Source organism: Chiloscyllium plagiosum, unplaced genomic scaffold, assembly GCF_037043375.1.
Source record: "Chiloscyllium plagiosum isolate Xiang-an unplaced genomic scaffold, Cpla_swu_hap1 HiC_scaffold_13, whole genome shotgun sequence".
In the NCBI taxonomy this organism is placed as follows: Eukaryota; Metazoa; Chordata; class Chondrichthyes; order Orectolobiformes; family Hemiscylliidae; genus Chiloscyllium; species Chiloscyllium plagiosum.
The window spans coordinates 4,437,112-4,459,209 of NW_028270151.1; the positions used below are offsets into that span (position 1 = coordinate 4,437,112).

Sequence of the window (22,098 nt, forward strand, 5' to 3'; positions counted from 1 at the left end):
CTAATATCTGGAATGCCTTATGAGGAAAGCTCGATAAGCTAGGCCTACATTCCTTGACTATGTTTTGCCTATATCTCTGTTATGACCAAGTGCAGAGGATAACATTGTCTCTCAAGTCCTACTAGCCCACTGATTAATAATTGGGAATGTTAAACATACTTAAGCAATGTGGCCAGTAGATATTAGGTCCAGAACAAAATATACCATCAACCAGGTTTCTGCAATAAACATTGTGTAGGAGCTAATTACTGCAGATGCTGGAATCAGTAATGAAAACAACAAACGCTGGAGATCACAGCAGGTCAGGCAGCATCCATGGAGAGAGAACAAGCTGACATTTGGAGTCTAGATGACACTGGAGAGTCCAATCCTTTGGACATAGGCCCTAACCAAAAGCCGCAAAGGGAGGATAGGCCTAACGGTATTATCGCTGGACTGTTAATCCAGTGCCCCAAATAACGGACCTGGGTTTGAATCCTGCCATGGCAGATAGTGGAACCTGAATTCAAAATTTAAAGGAAAATATGGTCTAATAATGACCATAAATTTATTGTTGATTTTTGGGAAAAACTCATCTTGTTCACTAATGTCCTTTAAGGAAGGAAACTGCCATCCTACATATGACTCCAGACCCACAGCAACGTGGTTGATTTTTAAATGCTCTCTGGGCAATTAGTAAGGGGCAATAAATGCTGCTAGCCAGGGCTGCATTCTCCCTATGAATGAACAGAGGAATAATTAAGGTGCTTCACTGTGTCTCTTTGACTTACCAACTATTCATTCTCATTTATTACGGGCATACCTGTTCTCACCTAATACCTTCCTTAAAATTTTTTACTCTCAACAGTCCTTCATTCTTTTCCAGAGCTAACCTTAAGTATAAGGCACTATACTCACTGTTCCCTAGATGTCCCTCCAGGACCAGATGCAGCAATGCCTCCTTCCTCATTGGGCTGTAAACACTACAAGCAGATATGCTTTTGTGAATGTATGTTAAAAACTCTTCCCCCTCTCAGCACTTAATACTATTATCCAAGTCTGTATTAGAATCATTAAAGATCTCACTGCATCTTTTCTCTGTTTTTGTATTTCTACTATCTCCTTTAAGATTAGATTCCCTACAGTGTGGGAACAGGCCCTTCGGCCCAATAAGTCCACGCTGACCCTCTGAAGTGTAACCCATCCAGACCCATTTCCCCCTGACTAATGCACCTAACACCATGGGCAATTTAGCATGGCCAATTCACCTGCCCTGCACATCTTTGGACTGTGGGAGGAAACCGGAGCACTCTGAGGAAACCCACGCAGACACAGGGGAGAATGTGCAAACTCCACACAGACAGTTGCCCGAGGTTGGAATTGAACCTGGGACCCTAGTGCTGTGAGGCAGCAGTGCTAACCAGTGAGTCACCGTGCCGCCACAAATGGCCTGTAAAATGCACATAAATAGGATATTCACACCCTGAATGTCTCTCAGTAATAGCTAAATATATTTTGTCCTTATTTCCTTCAGAGGACCCTCTCTCTGTGGTTATAACTGCAGTATTCTACTTCCTTAATACCGCCACCCAATCTCTTTTCTTTCCTTATCAATTTTTCCCAAACATCTTGTATCCATAAATATTTAGTATCAATTTCCGTTTTGTTCAGATCAGGCTGGCATCATATTAACAGGTGGCTATGAGCTCCTCCAGCTCACCACCTTGATTTACCACAGTCTGTGTCCTCTCATACATGCACAACATCCAATTTTGGCCATAATGCATTTCCTCTCATTGTAACTCCACCTAATGCCTTCTTATTTGTCTCATTTCTTTCAACAGTATTTTTCTCCTCTTTAATGTTACTTCCAGTTTACCATTTCTCTGCAGATTAGTTTAATCCAAGTAGTATGCAGGTGAAGCATCACCTGGAGTATTGCGTGCAGTTTTGGTCTAATTACTTGAGAAAGGATTTACTGGCTCTGGAGGGGGTGCAGAGGTGGTTCACTAGGTTGACTCTGGAGTTGAGGGGGTTGGCTTTTATGGATGGATGGGGTAGACTGGTCGCCAAATTACCAAAAGGACATGGACGCTTTGGAGAGGGTGCAGAGAAGGTTTATGAGGATGTTGCCTGGTATGGAAGGTGCTAGCTATGAAGATAGGTTGAGTAGGTTAAGTTTGTTTTCATTAGAAAAAAGGAGATTGAGGGGGGAACCTGAAGGGTATAGATAGGGTGGATAGAGACAAGTTTTTCCCAGGGTGAAGGATTCAATAACGAGAGGTCACACGTTCAAGGTGAGAGGTGAAAAGTTTAAGGGGGATACACGAGGCAAGTACTTCACACAGATGGTGGTGGTGTCTGGAACGCGTTACCAGCAGAGATGGTAGAGGCAGGCAGGGTAGATTCATTTAAGATGTGTCTGGACAGATGCATGAGTAGGTGGGGAGCAGAGGGATACAGATGCTTAGGAATTGACCGACAGGTGTAGACAGCAGATTTGAATCGGCTCAGGCTTGGAGGGCCGAAGGGCCTGTTCCTGTGCTGTAATTTTTTTTGTCCTTTGTATATTCATTGGAATTTATAGAATGTATAGGATCTTATAGAAACAAATAAAATTATGAAGGGAAAAGACAAGATAAAAGTAGACAGGATGTTTCTACTGGTGGGTGAAACTAGGATAAGAGTGCATAATCTCAAAATTAGGAGGCTGGAAGAACACAGCAAGCCCGGCAGCATTAGGAGATGCAGAACTCGACGTTTCAGGTATAACCCTTCTTTAGGGCTGGAGTTGGTGTGGGGGGAGCTGCAGATAAAGGGGGTGGCAGGGGCAGGGTGGTGAAGTGAGGTTAGGTGAAGACAGGTAGAGGGTATGACCTGGTTGGTCAATAGGAGGAATGACCATTGAAGGGAGGGGGAGGGGCTGGGAAGGGAGTCAGGGATGAGGAGGGAGGTTATTTGAAATAGGAGAACTCATGTTGAGTTCTCTGGGCTGTAGGCTGCCCAGACAGTAGATAAGGTGTTGTTCCTCCAATAGGAGCTGTGGCTTGTTCTGGCAATGGAAGAGGCGAAGGATGGTCATGTTGGAAAGGGAGTGGGAAGGGGAATTGAAATGGGCGGTGAGTGGGAGGTCCAGTCAGCCCCTGCGAGCCTGGTGTGATGCGTGGTGAACCATTCCCTAAGTTTACGTTCAGTCTCCCCGGTGTAGAGAAGATCACATCGGAAGCACATGATGCAGTAAACTAGATTGGAAGAGAGGCAGGTGAACCTCTGTCTCACCTGGATTCTCTACATCGGGGAGACCCTCATCCTCCTTTTCAGTCCTCCCTGCCACCAACCACAGTGATGCTAGGAAAGGAGCTCCAGGATTTTGACCCAATAACATTGAAGTCGAAGGGAGGCCTGAGGGACGGGACGACTTGCACTTCCCATGCATCCCATTGCCCTGTCCTTCTAGGAAGCAGATGTCACAGGCTTTGAAAGTGTTATGAAAGAAGCCTTAAAGATTTATCACATCACATTTTGTAGATACCATAAGGTACTGAGAGATGACAGTGAAGTTGATGGATGCTTAATCCTGGATGGTTTTAAGTTTCTCTAGTGTTGTTAGAGCTGAAATCACAGCAACTCAGAGCTACATTAAAAACCAGAATGATAAAAGGTAATAATCTCCCATTGCTACCCAAGCCACACACAAACTACATTAGGTAACTGATATTAGAGAGATAAATGCATGGCTCAAAAATTGGCCCGTGAGACATGGATTTCACTTCACAGAGCGCTGGAATCCATCCTGCAGAAAGAGAGATGTTCCAATGGGTGAAGCTTCATTTGAATCATGCTGGTGAATCAGAAAACTGGAGTTGTAGATAGTAGGGTGAGGGTTTCAATAGAAGCGAAGCTTAAAGATCAAAAGGAAACAAGACAGCAGAGGTGCAGGCTAGTGAAGAGGTGAATGATAATCAAAATTTTACAGGAAATGGTAGAAAACATACACACAGTGCAGCAGAAATTAGAAACAAACAATGGGAGAAAGTCTAAGCTCAAGGCTATTTACCTGAATGCATGATACATTTGTAAAAGGATACCCAGCTGACAGCATAAAAATAAATAAGTATAAGTCGTGGGCGGCACGGTGGCACAGTGGTTAGCACTGCTGCCTCACAGCACCAGAGACCCGGGTTCAATTCCCGCCTCAGGCGACTGACTGTGTGGAGTTTGCACATTCTCCCCTTGTCTGCGTGGGTTTCCTCCGGGTGCTCCGGTTCCCTCCCACAGTCCAAAAATGTGCAGGTCAGGTGAACTGGCCATGCTAAATTATTCGTAGTGTTAGGTGCAGGGGTAAATGTAGGGGAATGGGTCTGGGTGGGTTGTGCTTCGGCGGGTCGGTGTGGACTTGTTGGGCCGAAGGGCCTGTTTCCACACTGTAATAATCTAATCTAATAACTGGATAGGTGTTATGAAGACATGGTTACATCGTGAATAAGACTGGGAAGAATGCTCGTAATATTCATCATTCTGGAACAATAGGCAAAATTAAAATGAGGTGGGGTAACCTTGTTATTGAAGGAGGACATCAATGCAATGGTGAGTAGTGACTTAGGTTCAATAGATTATGATATGGAATCAGTTTAGAGGGAAATAAGAGGCAACATGGGAAAGAAGCTACAGGTGGGAGACATCTATAGCCTCCCAAAGAGGTTCCTCTCTATGGGACAAAAATATAGTGTAAGTCAGGAAACAATGGAGGCGTGTAAGAAGGCATTATAATTGTCATGGATGATTCTAATCAGATCAATTAGACATATCAGATGGTCAAGACAAATTTGGGCTTGTTTCTTAGGGAATTACATCACATAACGCACCCAGAAATGAGGCAGGATTAATAAGAGACCTTATAGTTAAAATTCCTCTAGACAGTAGTCATTTCAACACAGTAGAATTTCAAATTCAGTTTGACAGTGCATATCTTGGGTTTCAAACCAATGCTCTCAACTAATAGCAATTACCAAACAGAAGTACCAAAAACATACAGATGTCTAAAGTGTACCTGACAGAATAGGCTAAGGGCAAAGTCAGTAAAGGAGCAATGGTAGACGTTCAAGTAGCTATTTTAGAACACTAAGCAAAAATTCATTTTGGTCAAAAGGACTCAATGAGAGGATGATCCACCTTGGTTATAAAGGTGGTCAAGAAGAGTATCCAATCAAAAACTGAGACATTCAAAATGGCAAAAACAAGTGACAGGCCAGAGGATTCTTTTTATACATAGGAACCAGCACAGGACCACAAAAAGGGAGGAAATATATTATGTAAGTAAATTGGCAAGAAATATAAAACTAAACAACTTCTATGGGTACATTTTTTAAAAAGTTAAACTAAAAGCAGGGCCCTTAGGGGAATTGAGAATGGGGAACAAAGAAATGGCAGATAATTTAAACCAATCCTTTGGATTGATCTTTGTGGTGGAGGACACTATAAACATGCCAAAAGATGTCAGATACTCAAGGTGCTAACGGAAGGGAAAGTTTTATAAAAGTCTCTATCACAACAGACCAAGTATTAGGCAAATTAATGGGACTGAAGACAGACAGGTTGCCAGTCTCATGTAAACAACTGCAGAGATAGTGGAGGCACTGGCTGAAATATTCCAGAACTCACTGGATTCCAGGAAGATTCTATTGGTTTGCAGAACTGCTTAGGTTAAGTCCCTGTTCAACAAGGGAAGAGAGACAGAAAGCTGGTAACCACAAATCAGTTAGCATAACATCAGTCACTGAGAAAATGGCAGAAACTATTGTTAAGGAAGAAATAACAGAACATATAGAAAACTTAAAGCAATCAGAGTCCATATGGTTTTGTGAAAGGTAAATCATGTTTGACAAATTCACTAGAGATTTTTTTTAGGATATAACAGAATTGATAAAGGGAACAGGTAATGGTTAGATTTCCAGAAGGCACCTGATAAGGTATTACATAAAAGGCTACTGCATAAGATAGGAGCTATTATATTGGGTAATATATTAGCATGGATTGAGGATTGGTTTACACACAGAAGACAGAGCCAGAATTAAAGAGTTTTTTTCAAGTTGAAAAGATGCAACTAATGGATTATTCATAGATTCATACAGCACGGAAACAGACCCTTTGATCCAATTTATCTGCATTGACCAGACATCCTAATCTTACCAAGTCCTATTTACCAGCATTTGGCCCATATCTCTCTACACCTTTCTTCTTCATATACCCATTAGATGCCTTTTAAATGTTGTAATTGTACTAGCATCCACCACTTGTTCTGGCAACTCATTCCACGCATGCTCCACCCTCTGGGTGAAAACGTTTCCCCTCAGGTTCCTTATAATTGTTTCCCCTCTTACCTTAAACCTATGTCCTCTTGAGCTGGACTCCCCCACCCGGGGAAAAAGTCATCATGTTCAGTATCGGTCTCTTTTTTTTTTACATTACATTACAACGTGGAAACAGGCCCTTCGGCTCAACAAGTCCACACCGACCCGCCGAAGCGCAACACACCCATGCCCCTACATTTACCCCTTACCTAACACTACGGGCAATTTAGCATGGCCAATTCACCTGACCTGCACATCTTTGGATGGTGGGAGGAAACCGGAGCACCCGGAGGAAACCCACGCAGACACAGGGAGAACGTGCAAACTCCACACAGTCAATCGCCTGAGGCGGGAATTGAACCTGGGTCTCAGGCGCTGTGAGGCAGCAATGCTAACCACTGTGCCACATGCTCAAAGCAGTTTGGTAACAAGGTCAAATTTGTGAATGTGGAGTGATTGGATCAGCCGCTCTTTTATACCAGCACAGCACCCTCAAATGAGTGAGCTCTTCCTTCTAATTTCAACAGTGACGCAGTGATTTAAGGATGATGTTAATACTCCCTCTCTTCTGCACCAGTAACAAAAACAGAAATTGCTGGAAAAGCTCAGCAGGTGTGGCAGCATCTGTGGAGAGATATCAGAGTTAACATTTTAGGTTGAGTGACTCTTCCTCAGAATGGCAGCTCACCATTGCTGGCTGCTAGAGATGAACATTTGTTCAGCCCCTAGGGTGGGTGCGCTGCAGTCCCAGAGGAGTATGGCTGCTTCTCTGTCCCTGTGTTGGCTTTCTCTATCTGTAAGCACAGTGGGGTTCACTGTCCCTCACTGGCTATTCTATAAACTGGTTCTTACTCTTTCATTATCCCAATTTCTCTCTTTGTCTCTTACTTCTGTCTCAGTTCTTGCTGTGTTTGTGTTTTTCTATCACTTTCTACCCATTTCACTCCTTTCTCTATATATCAGATTCTCCGTTTTCCCTCTATACCCCAATCGCCTCTGTATCTAAATCTCTGATGCTCCCAAACCAGAAATGTTTCTCTCAACTTGTTCTCTATCCCAGGTTTCCTCAATCCCTCCCTTGCTGTCCTGGGGCTTTCTCTATCCCTCCCTGCTTCTCTCTGACCCCAGATTTTCTTTATCCAGGGCTTGCTCACATTTTTAAAAAATCTTTCTTCCAGACTTTCTCTTTCAATTCAGGATAAATTCTCTCTTTTAAGGTAAAAACTCTGACACACACACACACCCTCTCATAGACTTATACCCATTTATACTCTCACACATGCACCTACTCTCTCACAGATACTCAACATCCCCCCCACCCCACCTATACACACACCCCCCACATGCACACACATACATACATACAAGTTTGTGGCATGAATCTGTACTAGCAGAGTTACATTTTACTTTGCCCAAAAACTGCATGAATCCATGTAAGATTCTGTAAATTCATTTTCTTAAGATTAGAATCAGTCTAAACATTATGGCACAGACAGTATCATACAGGGGAGCTCACACCTTCAGTACATTATCTGGGCTGACAGACACCAATTGTTAAAGTTCATTTGAGAACATAAGAAAAAGTTTTGCAATTTACATATGAAAGAACTGAAACCAACATGGTCATTCAACAGATGGGAGACTTAAACAATCCAGGTCTTTTTCAATATAATTTCAGTTACATCACATTGTAAACTTTTGCTATAAATTCTATGTCTTATGATCTTATACTCCACAACCACCTGATGGAGCAGCACTCCGAAAGCTAGTGCTTCCAAATAAACCTGTTGGACTATAACCTGGTGTTGTGTGATTTTTAAAAATCTGCCAGATGGTGGATGAAATTCAGAACGGTAGAGGTTTCACTCCACCCATCCAATCTGTGATGGCCTCCTTCTTCTTTACTCCCGTGTGCTTTCTACATAAGATACCATACACAAATAGCATGGCTCCAAACCTCTGCCCATGGAGCTCCTTTGGATAATTATCAGAGTACATTTCTCTTCACCGTTCCAAAGCATATAACCCCTAATCACCAAATTCCATTTGGGGTGGTACAGACCAGATCAGGAAACCATCATTTTGAATGTACTGTAAAATTATTCTGCAAATATGCTTTAAACTTTTTTCAAACCAGAGCATTAATAACTCACTTCCAGGGTAATAATGGTTAACTATGAATTCAGTTTAAAATATAGAATTAAAATAAAAGCTTGCACTCTTTATTCATCAATTCAATTTCAGACGAGCACTCCACATGTACAGTTGTGGTTACCAATGTTGAAAACAGGTTGAACCAGTGTACCTGATTGTTTATGATAAGAGATCTCTCTGTTGGTCAAACGGAGCCAGCGCTTCTTAAAATTATGCACTTTACGGATTCGATTTCTTCCCTGAGCTCTTTTAATAACTTCCCTGCAAAGGAGAAATAATATTTTTTGATTTTCTAGTTTCAAATAGCCATGACATCTAGCATTATAATTGCTTTCATGATTTTATTCTTACCCTTCTTTGAGGATTACTAGCTCATCTACACCAGTGGGTTCCTTACTTTCTGCAGATGATATTTCATCTATAAACTAAAACAAAAACGTACATTACAACTTTCACAAATATAAAATGATACAGATAATGGACATCTGAAATAGAAACAAAGTGTTGGATCAACGCAACAGGTCTGGCAACGCCTGTGAAGAGAGAAACAGAGTTAAAGTTACAGATCCAATATTATTTATTCAGAACAATTTTCTAACTATGCAGCTGGAAATTCATTGCACAGCTCAAGAACACATAGGAATAAGGGATATCCTATTTACATTACTGGATTAGCAATCCTGGTCTCCAGTAAACCTGGATTAACAAGTCAGAGGGTGTTGTACGAGTTCAAATTATACTCAGGCAGCTGGGAATTCTACTATTAAATTAAACAAAATATCAGAAATTATGAAAAATGGTGGAAGTAGAGTTCTTGAATATTTACGTCAGAAGTGCATACACTCTTGTTGAAGAGGGTGAAAGGTTATCAAGAGTTGGTGGGAAAGTGGATTGGAGGTTGCAATTGGATCAGCTATGGTTAAGTAGCCACAAGGATTTACTCCTGCTGCTTGGTCACACGTACGCATGTCAAGATTATGATATCAGATTGTCCTAAAATTTTGTTAGATTCACTATTATTATTTTAGGAAAGGGCATTTGTCACCCTTAATCAGTCTGGTTCACATGCTACTCCAAAGCCACACTCCAACTCTCAACTACCGTATGAAATAACTCAGCAAGCACTCAGCGATATTCAAGAAAGGCTCACCACCAATTTCTCAAAGGTCTTGCTAAAGCCAAAATGCTCCAAAATACCCCAAACATTAAATCACATTGTGGGAGATGAGGAGATGTTTACATTAATTTCTCTCCTGTAAGGTGTATTGGTCATTAATACTCAGCTCGTCCACTATAACAAAGACTGCAATGGCTTATAAAGATGGAGAAAGTGAGGTCTGCAGATGCTGGAGATCAAAGTTGAAACTTTATTGCTGGAACAGCACAGCAGGTCAGGCAGCATCCAGGGAACAGGAGATTCGACGTTTCGGGCACAGGCCCTTCTTGAAGGGCCTGTGCCCGAAACATCGAATCTCCTGTTCCCTGGATGCTGCCTGACCTGCTGTGCTGTTCCAGCAATAAAGTTTCAACTTATAAAGATACCTCACCACCACCTTCACCAGAACATTTAGGGATAGGCAATAAATGACGACCAAGCCAGTGATGTCCACATCCCATTAATAAAACAAATAGCAAACAGAAAAAAACCGCAACATAACTGCATCTAGCATACCTTTTGAATGCAAAGCCAGCAATTTTATTGGTTTTTATGTCTAAATACCCAGGAATACAAGATCAGAGTTGTGAAACATTTTCCATGTAGAGTACAATCTGATCTTTTATTAATCTCTCATACCAATATAATGGCCCAGAAATTCTAATTACTATTGGTATAGATTCATTTGACAACACTGTTCTTTAAGAATACCGTGAATGATTCTTTGAGTATCTGGCCTGTCTGAATGTATCCGTCATAGGAAACTGGGGAGAATTCCACGAAGCACAGGAGCAGTCTTAGGCAATAGTGAGGACTGCAGGTGCTGGAAACCAGAGTTTAAATTAGACTGGTGCTGGAAAAGCACAGCAGGTCAGGCAGCATCCGAGGAGCAGGAAAACCAACGTCTCGGAGGGTTTTTGCCCGAAACGCAGATGTTCCTGCTCCTCAGATGCTGCCTGAGCTGCTGTGCCTTTCCAGCACCACTCTAATCTAAACAGGAGCAGTATTGCAGGCCAAGCCACAATTTTTTTTTTTTTTAAAAGAAATCTGTTGCTTTACCTCAGGAGTTTAAAGTCCCAAAACTAGCTTGACAGCAACTGTCACAACCTCTGCATTATCTAACTTCAAGGGGCATTTCTTACAGATGCAGGTGAGTTGCCCATTGGAATTTTCAGCTTCCTGGGAAACTCCCTTAAGAGTTGGTTGTGTCGGAACTCTGCGCAGTCTTGATGTAGAACTCCAAGTTATGCTGCAGAAATGACTATCTGGCATCAGAATATCTGAGCCATGGAAATAGAATGTTGACAATACTGGGAACACAATGCCACATCAAGCTAAAACATAGAATAAGTATAGCTACTAAAATTCTCTAATTGAAGAGACATCATTCAGTACTGTTGGAGTTACCCATGACTGGGTATGACAAAATGGCAATTAGGGTTTTTCTTTTTAAGTGACACAGATAATCAAAGAAGATTTTAGCTGATGTAGCATTTCATATTGCTCAAATTATGGCCTTCACAGCCAGGCAACAAAATACCTCTGAGTCTTAATAAAATGGGACTACAATACAGACAGTAAGACTCTGATAAGGCAGTTCTGATGAAAACCATCTAATTTGAGATTTCCAATTTTTATACGAAATAGAAAGGGAAAGCTGGATGTACCTGAGATGAGGCTTTTTAAATAATTATAATCACATATTATAGGAGGCATATTCATAAAAGAATAGGAATTTAAATTTATTAGATATTGGGAAATTAAATTTCTGAAGGCAGTTAATCGTGGATGCAGAGAATAGTTTTGATAAACACTTTCAGGAAACCGTTTTCTTCATCAATAAGATTATAACAAAAAAGTATAAACAAAATAACCTCGTAAGAGTACCAAGAAACTAAGAACGTAGCAAGGAGGGCAGAAACAATTTTGAAATAGGGTCACTATGACCTCAGGAGAATAAACAACTGCCCTTTCACAAGCTGGATACGAGGGAAGCTGCTCCTGAAATTATTAGCTTTATTAGGTTTAACTATGTATAACTTACAAGTAACTTTATATTAGAGCTGATATTACATGTAACAACTAGTAGAATTTAACATCCTTTCTAATATCTGTACAAAGATTAGCAATGGACATGAATTGCATGGCTGAATTTAAAAAGTCATTCATAATATGCAAGTATAGAACACGCTTGGTAAATGTCTAGGAAAGGACATAATGATCGGTGTTAGAATGTGATCAGTAAGCACAGGAGCCCAAGGATTGGTAATAGGGGTCTGGCAAACATTGCAAGATGATCAGAGGATCTAAGGTGGATCATGAAGTTGTCCATCATTGATACCTATTCGTAGGGTTGGAAATATAGGTCAGAGGGATGTGGCAAGCACTGATATCAATGTTGCATGCAACCAATGAATAACCTGTACTTTATTGGGAAAGGTAGAGTGTCATTGATCTCTGATCTGAGCTGTAATTAAGAGGGCAACTGGGCCCCATGTAAAAAACAGATTTGGATCAGGCTCTGGCTCTCTCACACATGCAGTAAAGGAGCTCCGAATAAAAATCGATTTATGCTACTGAACACAGGACTCAGACTCCTCTTTAAAATCCCTCTCCAACACACACATTAATATCTTTTGGAAATTTACTTGATAACAGAATAGCCGCATTAAATCAAGCTCACCTTTTTAACTGACTTGATGCATTTTTCTTCTGGAAATAGTTTAAAAAAATCACACATATAGGATTCCTTGAAACTTGACTGCAATTCAAAATAAAGCAAATTAATACACAAATATGAAACAATTAAAGGTTAATTGTTGAAAAATTGTTGAGATGGTTCTGACCAGTTTGTTTTTGGATAAACTGCCCCAGCTTCCCAAGGTTTGGATCGTTTTGGAAATTAGGGTCAAGACCCTAGCTGTCTGGGCATCCTACAATGAAACAGGAGAAGGTGTATGGAAAAAAAAAAGAGACAAATGACTTCAACAGAGAACTTGACTTCACTGATCATTTTATCAGACTAAAACATAAATATTAGATAACTTCTTGCATCACCCCAACATTTTCACTTCAGGATTGAAGCCTGGTTTCTACTGACAAGGGTCTAAACAATTTCATCACCACAAACACGTATTTTAAAGTAAATGTGAAATCCACATATAGAACAACCTAGGTTCTCCGAACGTCAATTACCCAAATTTCGGATTATCTGAACAAGATCTTAAGGTCCCATAAAAATATCGTGTGAACAATCAATCAGTTGACCGAACAAAATAGTTCCCACCCATCTCATTCGGATAATTAAGGTTCTTCTGTATATGGCATCATCAAAGTTGGGTCAACTGGCTTATTAACCTTCTACTGGGGATATTCCAGTGCAAGACACAATATTTACATTTACAGGTACACCAAATATATATTTCAACACACCGTAGTTTCCGATCTATTCTGAACATTGCTGCAATTTCAATCTCTTGATATCTACTACTCTTCCTGGATGATTGCTCTGGATATATTAGGCATTTTTTCTGACATCTGATTTTTCAATACTCTCTATTTTTCTTTGTTGTTCTACCTCATTTCTACTTTCATTGTCCTATTTAACCATTTTAGTGAACATTTTACGCATATTTCAAGTTGCCTGGTTTGAAAACCCAATTCAATTTTCTTCAAATTAAAAATGTACATGGTCAAAGTCTAGAATAATAACAGAAAATAATATAAGCATTCCAGTCAGGCTGCATTTGTCATGAGTCGAGTGTGGGGTGCTGGAAAAGCACAGCAGGTGAGGCAGCTTCTGAGGAGCAGGAAAATCGACGTTTCTGCAAAAGCTCTTCATCAGTACCACACTTTCGACTCTAATCTGCAGTCCTCAATTTCGCCTAGCATTTGTCATGTATGACTCCAAATTCAGTTTCTCAACTCTCATCTTCTGCTGGGCATTTCTTGTATATAAAATACTGACTGTACCACCATTGCTGATTGCGCCTACCCTTACCTCATTACAAATCAGCTTCATCAATGCTTGCCTTATCAATTTAAATTCAAATCAAGTCAGCCTATTTCATATTATGCCAGGTTCTGGGTTTTCAATTCCTTTGTTCAAAAGTATTCTCATCAAATATCACACCACTTACTGGATGATGGGGCCGGAGATGGAAACTATGAGGGGAGACCATAGCAGCTGCAAAGAATCGAAGGAAAACAAAACTGCTTACAGCAGAGTACTTCACATGGGGATCATCTGGAAAGACAGATTAGTAAACAATTAGAATTACCAGCATCTTGAGTGTTTAGTTTATTTTTGGTTTCCAAACTACATCAATCTATTTAAACCTCTGTGGATCAGGCCACAAAGGAGTAATTTTCACCAGCTGGATTTGCTTTCCCAGTATGAACTAGAGTACATATCCTACTTACCCAAATCTTGAGAACTTAAAATAAACAGATTGCTAGAAGAAAATATATACAAGGATGCCAAAGTTAAAATGTTAACCAGAGTTTTGTTTTAAAGATAGGACCATGCCCAAGTTTGGCAGTGTGTAAAAAGGGATTTAATGTGTGGTAGATACATTCGCAATTGGGATTGTTACAACGCAATTGGGTAGCGCTAGAAATCAACCATAATAATCACAAAAGCTAAAGTCTGCATAAAATTATAGAAAATTCCCAAATTTACTGTATTTAGATCTAAGTTGAAAGTATAGGCAAGGTTTCTGCATCGAATAAGAAATTTGATAAAATAAGATGATTCTGGCAAAGGTACACAATTATGAACCACCAACATTTAACTCTACTCGTTAACGTTTTAATCCCTTTATAAAGTCTCCCTCAAGACTTGAAGACAGACAGAAAGAAATTGGTGTCATGGTTAGTAGCAAAGGCTGGGAAGATTAGTTCAGCAGTCCTTGTCCACAGGGTTTATCAATATGATCCTTTTGGTTTGCCAGGCCATGTTGCTCTCAATCTTTCTCCAGGTGCTTTCACTGGCTTACAGGATGCACAGTGTGACTGGCTCACAACTTATAAAACCTGACTTTAGGCTAAAAGCCACAGAGACCAACGAAGGGAAATAAACTGGCTTTCCTTTAGGCTTCTAGTATCCTAGTATATGGGCGGCACGGTGGCACAGTGGTTAGTACTGCTGCCTCACAGCGCCAGAGACCCGGGTTCAGTTCCCGCCTCAGGCGACTGACTGTGTGGAGTTTGCACGTTCTCCCCGTGTCTGCGTGGGTTTCCTCCGGGTGCTCCGGTTTCCTCCCACAGTCCAAAGATGTGCAGGTCAGGTGAATTGGCCATGCTAAATTGCCCGTAGTGTTAGGTAAGGGGCAAATGTAGGGATATGGGTGGGTTGCGCTTCAGCAGGTCAGTGTGGACTTGATGGGCCGAAGGGCCTGTTTCCACACTGTAATGTAAAAAATGTAATGTATCCTATTTTACTGCTGAATAAAGGACAGCGCCTTTCTTTCTTGAGATCCAATGGCTTCTGACCAAAGATTCACATCCACAAGTTGCCCAGCTATCTCCAAGTTCTGAAGGAGGATCACAGGACCTGAAACATGAATTCTGATTCCTCTCCACTGATTTGCTGAGCTTTTCCAGCAATTTTTGTATGTGCACCAGAGAAAATGGACTTCAGGCTTGCAAATCTTTTTCACTCACTCTCTAAAGCCTTACAATTCTTATGTATTATAAAGGGAGCTTCACTATTTTGATATGCATCTGTTAAGGATTTCATAAAGAAGCAATATTCCAAAGGATGTCCATTAATGTGCAAAACGTACAGGATGCCAAGAGGAAATAGGATGAAAATGCAGAACTAGCTGATCTGCTATTTTGAATGGACTCTTCTTACTTTGCAACTTACATAACTTTTTAAGTTAGTAAAAATGCTAAACTTATCATAAGACTGTAAGACATAGGAGAGGAAGGAAGGCCATTCGACCCATCGAGTCCACTCTGCCATTTAATCGTGGTTGATGGGTGTTTCAACTCCACTTACCCGCACTCTCCCTGTAGCCCTTAATTCCTTGTGAGATCAAGAATTTATCAATCTCTGCCTTGAAGACACCCAACATCCCGGCCTCCACTGCGCTCCGTGGGAATGAATTCCACAGACGCCCCACTCTCTGGTTGAAGAAATGTCTCCCCATTTCCTTTCTAAGTTGACCCCCTCTAATTTTAAAGGCTGTGCCCACGGGTCCTAGTCTCCCTGTCTAATGGAAACAAATTCAGCGTCCACCTTTTCTAAGCCATGCATTATCTTGTAAGTTTCTATTAGATCTCCCCTCAACCTTCTAAACTCTACTGAATACAATCCCAGGATCCTCAGCCGTTCTTGTACGTTAGGCCTACCATTCCAGGGATCATCTGTGTGAATCTCTGCTAGACACACTCCAGTGCCTGTATGTCCTTCCTGAGGTGTGGGGCCTAAAATTGGACACAGTATTCTAAATGGGGCCTAACTAGAGCTTTATAAAGTCTCAGTAGCACATCGCTGCGTTTTACACTCCAACTCTCTTGAGATAAATGACAACATTACATTTGCTTTCTTAATGACGGACTCAACCTGCAAATCAACCTCTAGAGAATCCTGTACTAGCACTCCCAGATCCCCTTATACTTTGGCTTTATGAATTTTCTCACAGTTTAAAAAAATACTCCATGCCAGTATTGGTTTTTCCAAAGTACAAGACCTCTCACTTACTCATGTTGAATTTCATCAGCCGTTTCCTGGACCACTCTCCTAAACTGGGACGGCACGGTGGCTCAGTGGTTAGCACTGCTGCCTCACAGCGCCAGGGACCAGAGTTCAATTCCAGCCTCGGGCAACTGTGTGTGGAGTTTGCACATTCTCCCAGTGTCTGCATGGGTTTCCTCCGGGTACTCTGGTTTCCTCCCACAGTCCAAAGATGTGCAGGTCAGGCGAATTGGCCATGCTAAATTGCCCGTAGCGTTAGATGCATTTGTAGAGGAATCGGTCTGGGTGGGTTGCTTTTCGGAGGGTCGGTGTGGATTTGTTGGGCTGAAGGGTCTGTTTCCGCACTGTAAGGAATCTAATCTAGATCTTTCTGCAGCCTCCTCATCTCCTCAGTACTACCTGCCTGTCCGCCTAACTTCGTATTCATCGATGAACTTCGCCAGAATGTCCCCAGTCCCTTCATCCAGATCATTTATATATAAAGTGAACAGCTGCGGCCCCAACACTGAACCCTGTGGGACCCCACTTGTCACCGGCTGCCATTCCAAAAAAGAACCTTTTATCTCAATTCTCTGCCTTCTGTCAGACAGCCAATCCTCAATCCATGCCAGTATCTCACCTCCAACACCATGGGCCCTCACCTTACTCAGCAGCCTCCCGTGAGGCACCTTCTCAAAGGCCTTTTGGAAGTCTAGATAGATAACATCCACTGGGCTTCCCTGGTCTCACTTACTTGCTACATCTTCAAAGAATTCTAACAGGTTTGTCAGGCTCAACCTCCCCTTACTAAATCTATGCTGACTTATTCTAATCCGACCAAGCACTTTTGAGAATTTAGAAATCTCATCCTTAAAGATGGATTCTAGAATTTTACCTACAACCGAGGTTAGGCTAATGGGCCTATAATTTTCCATCTTTTGGCTTGATCTTTTCTTGAACAAGGGGGTTACAACAGTGATTTTCCAATCACCTAGGACTTTCTCTGGTTCCAGTAACTTTTGAAAGATCACAGTCAGTGCCTCCGCTATTTTGTCAGCTACCTCTCTCAGAACTCTAGGATGTAGCCCATCCGGGCCAGGAGATTTATTGGTTTTTAGACCTTTTGGCTTTTCTCACACTCTCTCTTTTGTAATGGCTACCATACTCAGCTCTGCCCTCTGGCAGAATCAGACATACTTGTCCTTAATTAATCCATGCTTTACATCCTATAATTAAACCTGTATTGCAATATGCTTGCTAATTTCAATCAGATGCTACATATTTCTAACTTTTCCACATCCTTTCCATGCTGACAACCATATACAGAATTTTACAAAATAGTTGGTTGTTTGACAGCCAATGATTAGCAGAAGGAGAGTACAGGATCAATGAATTCAATGTAATAAGGATTATTGGTGGGAAGTCAAGGAAATAAAGTTAAAATGCACAGGAGGAATAAGGGCTCAGATTCTGTTATTCTTTTCTATTTACAATAACAAACTTTGAAGCTTCTGGGACTAATTGGTTCAAATTTCTATACTCATCCAGTTTAAATGCTTTGTATTAGTTTGAGGTTATGCAAGGTGCTTTAACATAAGAACTAGGAGCAAGGAGTAGGCCATCTGCCCCTGCTCCACCATTCAATAAGATCATGGCTGATCTTCGTGTGGACTCAAACTTTCAGAACAGGATTCTGAATGAAGGGACACTGGATTCAAAATGTCAACTCTTTCTTTCTCCACAGATGCTGCAGAACCTGAGTTTCTCTAGCAAATTCACTTCTTTCATGTGTAAATCACAAAACTTTTTTTTTTAATAAGTTGCATTCTCAGGTTAGCTGTCAACAATGGTGATAGCTAGACAATATGTTGAAAGTGTTAGCCCCCTGTTCTCTGTCTATGCCATGATGTTGAGATTGATTCTAATCTAAAAAGTGAGATAACGGAGCTTTACATGAATTCATGCAGTTTTTGAGCTGAGTTGTACATGAAATGCATGAACCGGGAACAGTCCTCATCACAATCGACGTTTCTGCACTCTACACCAGCATCCCCCACAATGATGGCATCACGGCAACAGCCTCAGTACTCAACACCAACAACCGCCAATCTCCAAACACCATCCTACAACTCATCCGTTTTATCCTTGATCACGTCTTCACCTTTGAAAACCAGTTCTTCATCCAGACACATGGAACAGCCAGGAGTGTTCCCTCCCAGTTGGGGAACACTTCAGTGGTCCAGGACATTCGACCTCGGACCTTCGGGTGACCATCCTCCAAGGTGGACTTCGGGACAGGCAGCAGCGAAAAGTGGCCGAGCAGAGGCTGATAGCTAAGTTCGGTACCCATAGGGAGGGCCTCAACTGGGACCTTGGGTTCATGTCACATTACAGGTGACCACCATTGCACTATACGCGCGCACACACACACACACACACCTACAAACACACACGTGCACACACCTATACACATACACACAAACACACATATACACAGACGCGCAGGCACCCACACACACACTTCCACACTCACACATGCAACCCCTCACAGACTTTAGACAGCCTACACTCACTACACACACACACTTTCTCACACTCACAACCTCCAACCCAGACAGCCACACATACACAGACAGACAGACACACATGCACACATATATTTTGTGGGGTGAACTTGTACTTGCAGTTACATTGTACTTCGCTCAAAAACTGCATGAATTCATGTAGAACTCCGTTATCTCACTTTTTAAGATTAGAATCAATCTAAATATCATGGCATAGACAGAAAACAGGGGGCTAACAACTTTGACATATTGTCTAGCTATCACCATTGTTAACAGCTAACCTAAGAATGCAACTTTTAAAAAAAGGTTTTGTGATTTACACATGAAAGAAGTGAAACTATCATGGTATTCGAACAGAGGAAAGACTTAACAGACAATCAATTTTTCAATGTATAATTTCAGTTACATCACATTGTAAATTTTTGCTATAAATTCTGTGTTAGGATTGAGACCTCCACTATCACCTGAAGGAGCGACACTCTAAAAGCTAGTGTACTTCCAATTAAACCCCCTTGGACTATAACCTGGTGTTGTGTGATTTTTAACTGTGTACACCCCAGTCCAACACTGGCATCTCTAAATCATGACTGTTTGTTTCAGATCTTGAGCATCCGTAGCTCCTGGTTTTATTTAAGTCAGTTTAGACTGCACTACAGATTTCCAATCTGTCACACAGCAGTGTATATCAAGGTATTATAGCCCAACTAAACACAAAGGAGCCATTCTAGATTACAAATACCAGAAAACATGACTGATCACTTAGGAAGTTTTTCAAATGACTACACTGCCATCATGTGGCTTAAAACATGCATGAAGATTATGTACAAAACATTGACTCCAGCTGGCTTCTTGACAAGTGCAGTGATGAAATATTGGTATTAAATGACATTTTATCCCAGTTTTTAATCATGCACTCAACAGAACAATTAGAAATAATATTAATTGAAGAAGAAAAAACAACATTTATACTACATGCGAAGAGAGTGATGACTGATTTGTAGAGGATTCTGACTGACAGAAACAATGCCAATTTTAAAACCAGGCAGGTTGACTCTGATTAGTCTGGATTTTGCCCCGAGGAATGAGCCAGTTTGTTGAATTGAAACAAAAGTACCTGTTCTGTCTGTCTCAAAATTGAGGTTGTGTACATTATTATATGTAGCTTCCACTCAAAACAGGTGGCATTCATTCATTGGTTCATTGATTGGTCAAGCCTTTGCCCTGATTAAAGTCAATGCGACCACTTTAAAATGTAAATAAAGTTTGGCAGTTAATTGTCAGCCATATTGAACCAAAGCAATATCCATGGCTACACTATCAATTAGAGTCCACTTGTCAACCAATCAGTACTTTCATTTCATACAGTATAAATGCAATTTTCTTTTTACATTGATATTTCTTGCAAAATCATCCAAACCAGTTCACGGTGCTATTTGTCAACAATACTTAATTATACAGAATTTCAACATTATTTCTGGCATATAATGGTTTGCATCAGGAAAACATTGCAGGAGTTCCTCTGGGCAGCATCCTCAGCCTAACCATCTTCAATTGCTTCATCAATGACCTCCCCACCTGCAAAAGGTCAGAAGTGGGGATATTTGCTAATGACCACACAATGTCTGGTACCACCTACAAGACTGAAGCAGTCTGTGGCTATGTGCAGCAAGACCTGGACAACATTGTGGCTTGGGTTGATAAGTATCATGTAATCTTTGCATCACATAAGTCCCAGGGAATGATCATCTCCAACAATCCAACCCATTGATTTTTAATGGCATTATCATTGATAAACCCTGAACCAGCTATACAAGTGGCTAGAAGAACAGTCTGAGACCAGAGTACATACAAGACATGATTAGTCAGTCTGCTGATGACATAAAATAGGAAGTATCGTGGACAGTGAGAAAGGTGATCAGAAATTGCAGCAGGACCTTGATCAGCAGGGGAAGTGGGCCAAGAAATGGCAAATGAGTTTAATTTAGATAAGTGAGTAAAATAGCACCGTGAACTGGTTTGGACAATTTTGGAAAGACAGATCAAGGTAGGAGTTTCATGGTGAATAGTAGGACCTTAAGAGCTGCAGTGGAACAGAGGGATATTGGAGTTGAGGTGCACAGTTCTCTGAAAGTGGAGTCGCAGGTAGACAGGGCAGTGGGGAAGATGTTTGGCACACAGGCCTTCACCAGTCAGGGCACTGAGTACAAAAGTTGGGAAGTTATGTTGAAGTTGTACAGGAAGTTAGTGTGGCTATTCTTGGAGTATTGTGCTCAGTTTTGGTCACCTTGCTAAAAGAAGCATGTTATTAAACTGCAAAGAGTGCAAAGGAAATTTACAGAATGTTGCCAGAATTCAGCAGTCTGAGGTATAGGGAGAGGTAGGTCAAGCTAGGACTTCTATCTTTAGAGCGTAGGAGACCTTATAGAGGTGTATAAGATCATGAGTGGCATGAACAGGGTGAATGCACTCAGTCTTTTCCCCGGGTTGGGGTATCAAGCACTAGCGGGTATCAGTTTAAGGTTAGAGGAGAAAGAATAAAAAGGAACCTGAGGGGCAACCGTTTTTTGCACAGAGGGTAGTATGCATATGGAATGAGCTGCCAGCGGAAGTGTTTGAGGGGAGTACATCAACAACATTTAAAAAGCATTTGGACAAATAGGTGGATAGGAAAGGTATACAAGGATATGGGCCAAGTGCAGGGAAATGGGGAGGCGTCGATGGAAAGTTTGGTCAGTATGGGCCAGTTTGGGTCAAAGGGCCTCTCTCCATGCTGCAGGACTCTATGACTCTCAGAATTCAAATGGTGACTAACTCATTCCCAATGCCGATCCACAATCTACAAGGCACAAGTGAGGAATGTGGCAAAATAATTGCCAATTGCCTTAAAAAGTGTATCTCCAACAACACTCGAGAACTGCTGGACAAAGCAGCCCACTTAATTGGCACTCATCCACCATCTTCAACAATCACTCCATTCATCACCAGTGCACAGGGGCAGCAGTAGATACCATTTTTAAGATGCACAGCAACAGGTCAAGTAGGTTTCTTAAGACAGTGCTTTCCAAACCAGTGACATGTACCATCTGAAATCAGGGATGAGCAATAAACGTTAGCCCAGGAAGTGATGCCCAATCTCAAAGAATAAAACCACCCTTTTCTGTGGTATTGCTTCATTCTCCTGTCAGAGTTCCCTTTCCACAGTAGCCCGAGAGA

The 22,098-nt window shown here is 41.4% G+C and overlaps 1 protein-coding gene across 2 annotated transcripts in view; it reads right to left on the reverse strand.

Moving 5' to 3' along the window:
- The window catches only part of rasa2 (RAS p21 protein activator 2), a 202,400-nt gene that overhangs the window by 19,759 nt on the left and 160,543 nt on the right, over nt 1-22,098 (reverse strand). For both annotated transcript variants that reach the window (XM_043702829.2, XM_043702831.2), the window contains 5 exons: nt 13,779-13,885; nt 12,486-12,572; nt 12,323-12,400; nt 8,835-8,908; nt 8,635-8,744 (listed from right to left, as the gene is read on the reverse strand). In XM_043702829.2, the coding sequence (XP_043558764.1) occupies nt 8,635-8,744; nt 8,835-8,908; nt 12,323-12,400; nt 12,486-12,572; nt 13,779-13,885 (456 nt within the window). The remainder of the gene's footprint in view (nt 1-8,634; nt 8,745-8,834; nt 8,909-12,322; nt 12,401-12,485; nt 12,573-13,778; nt 13,886-22,098) is intronic.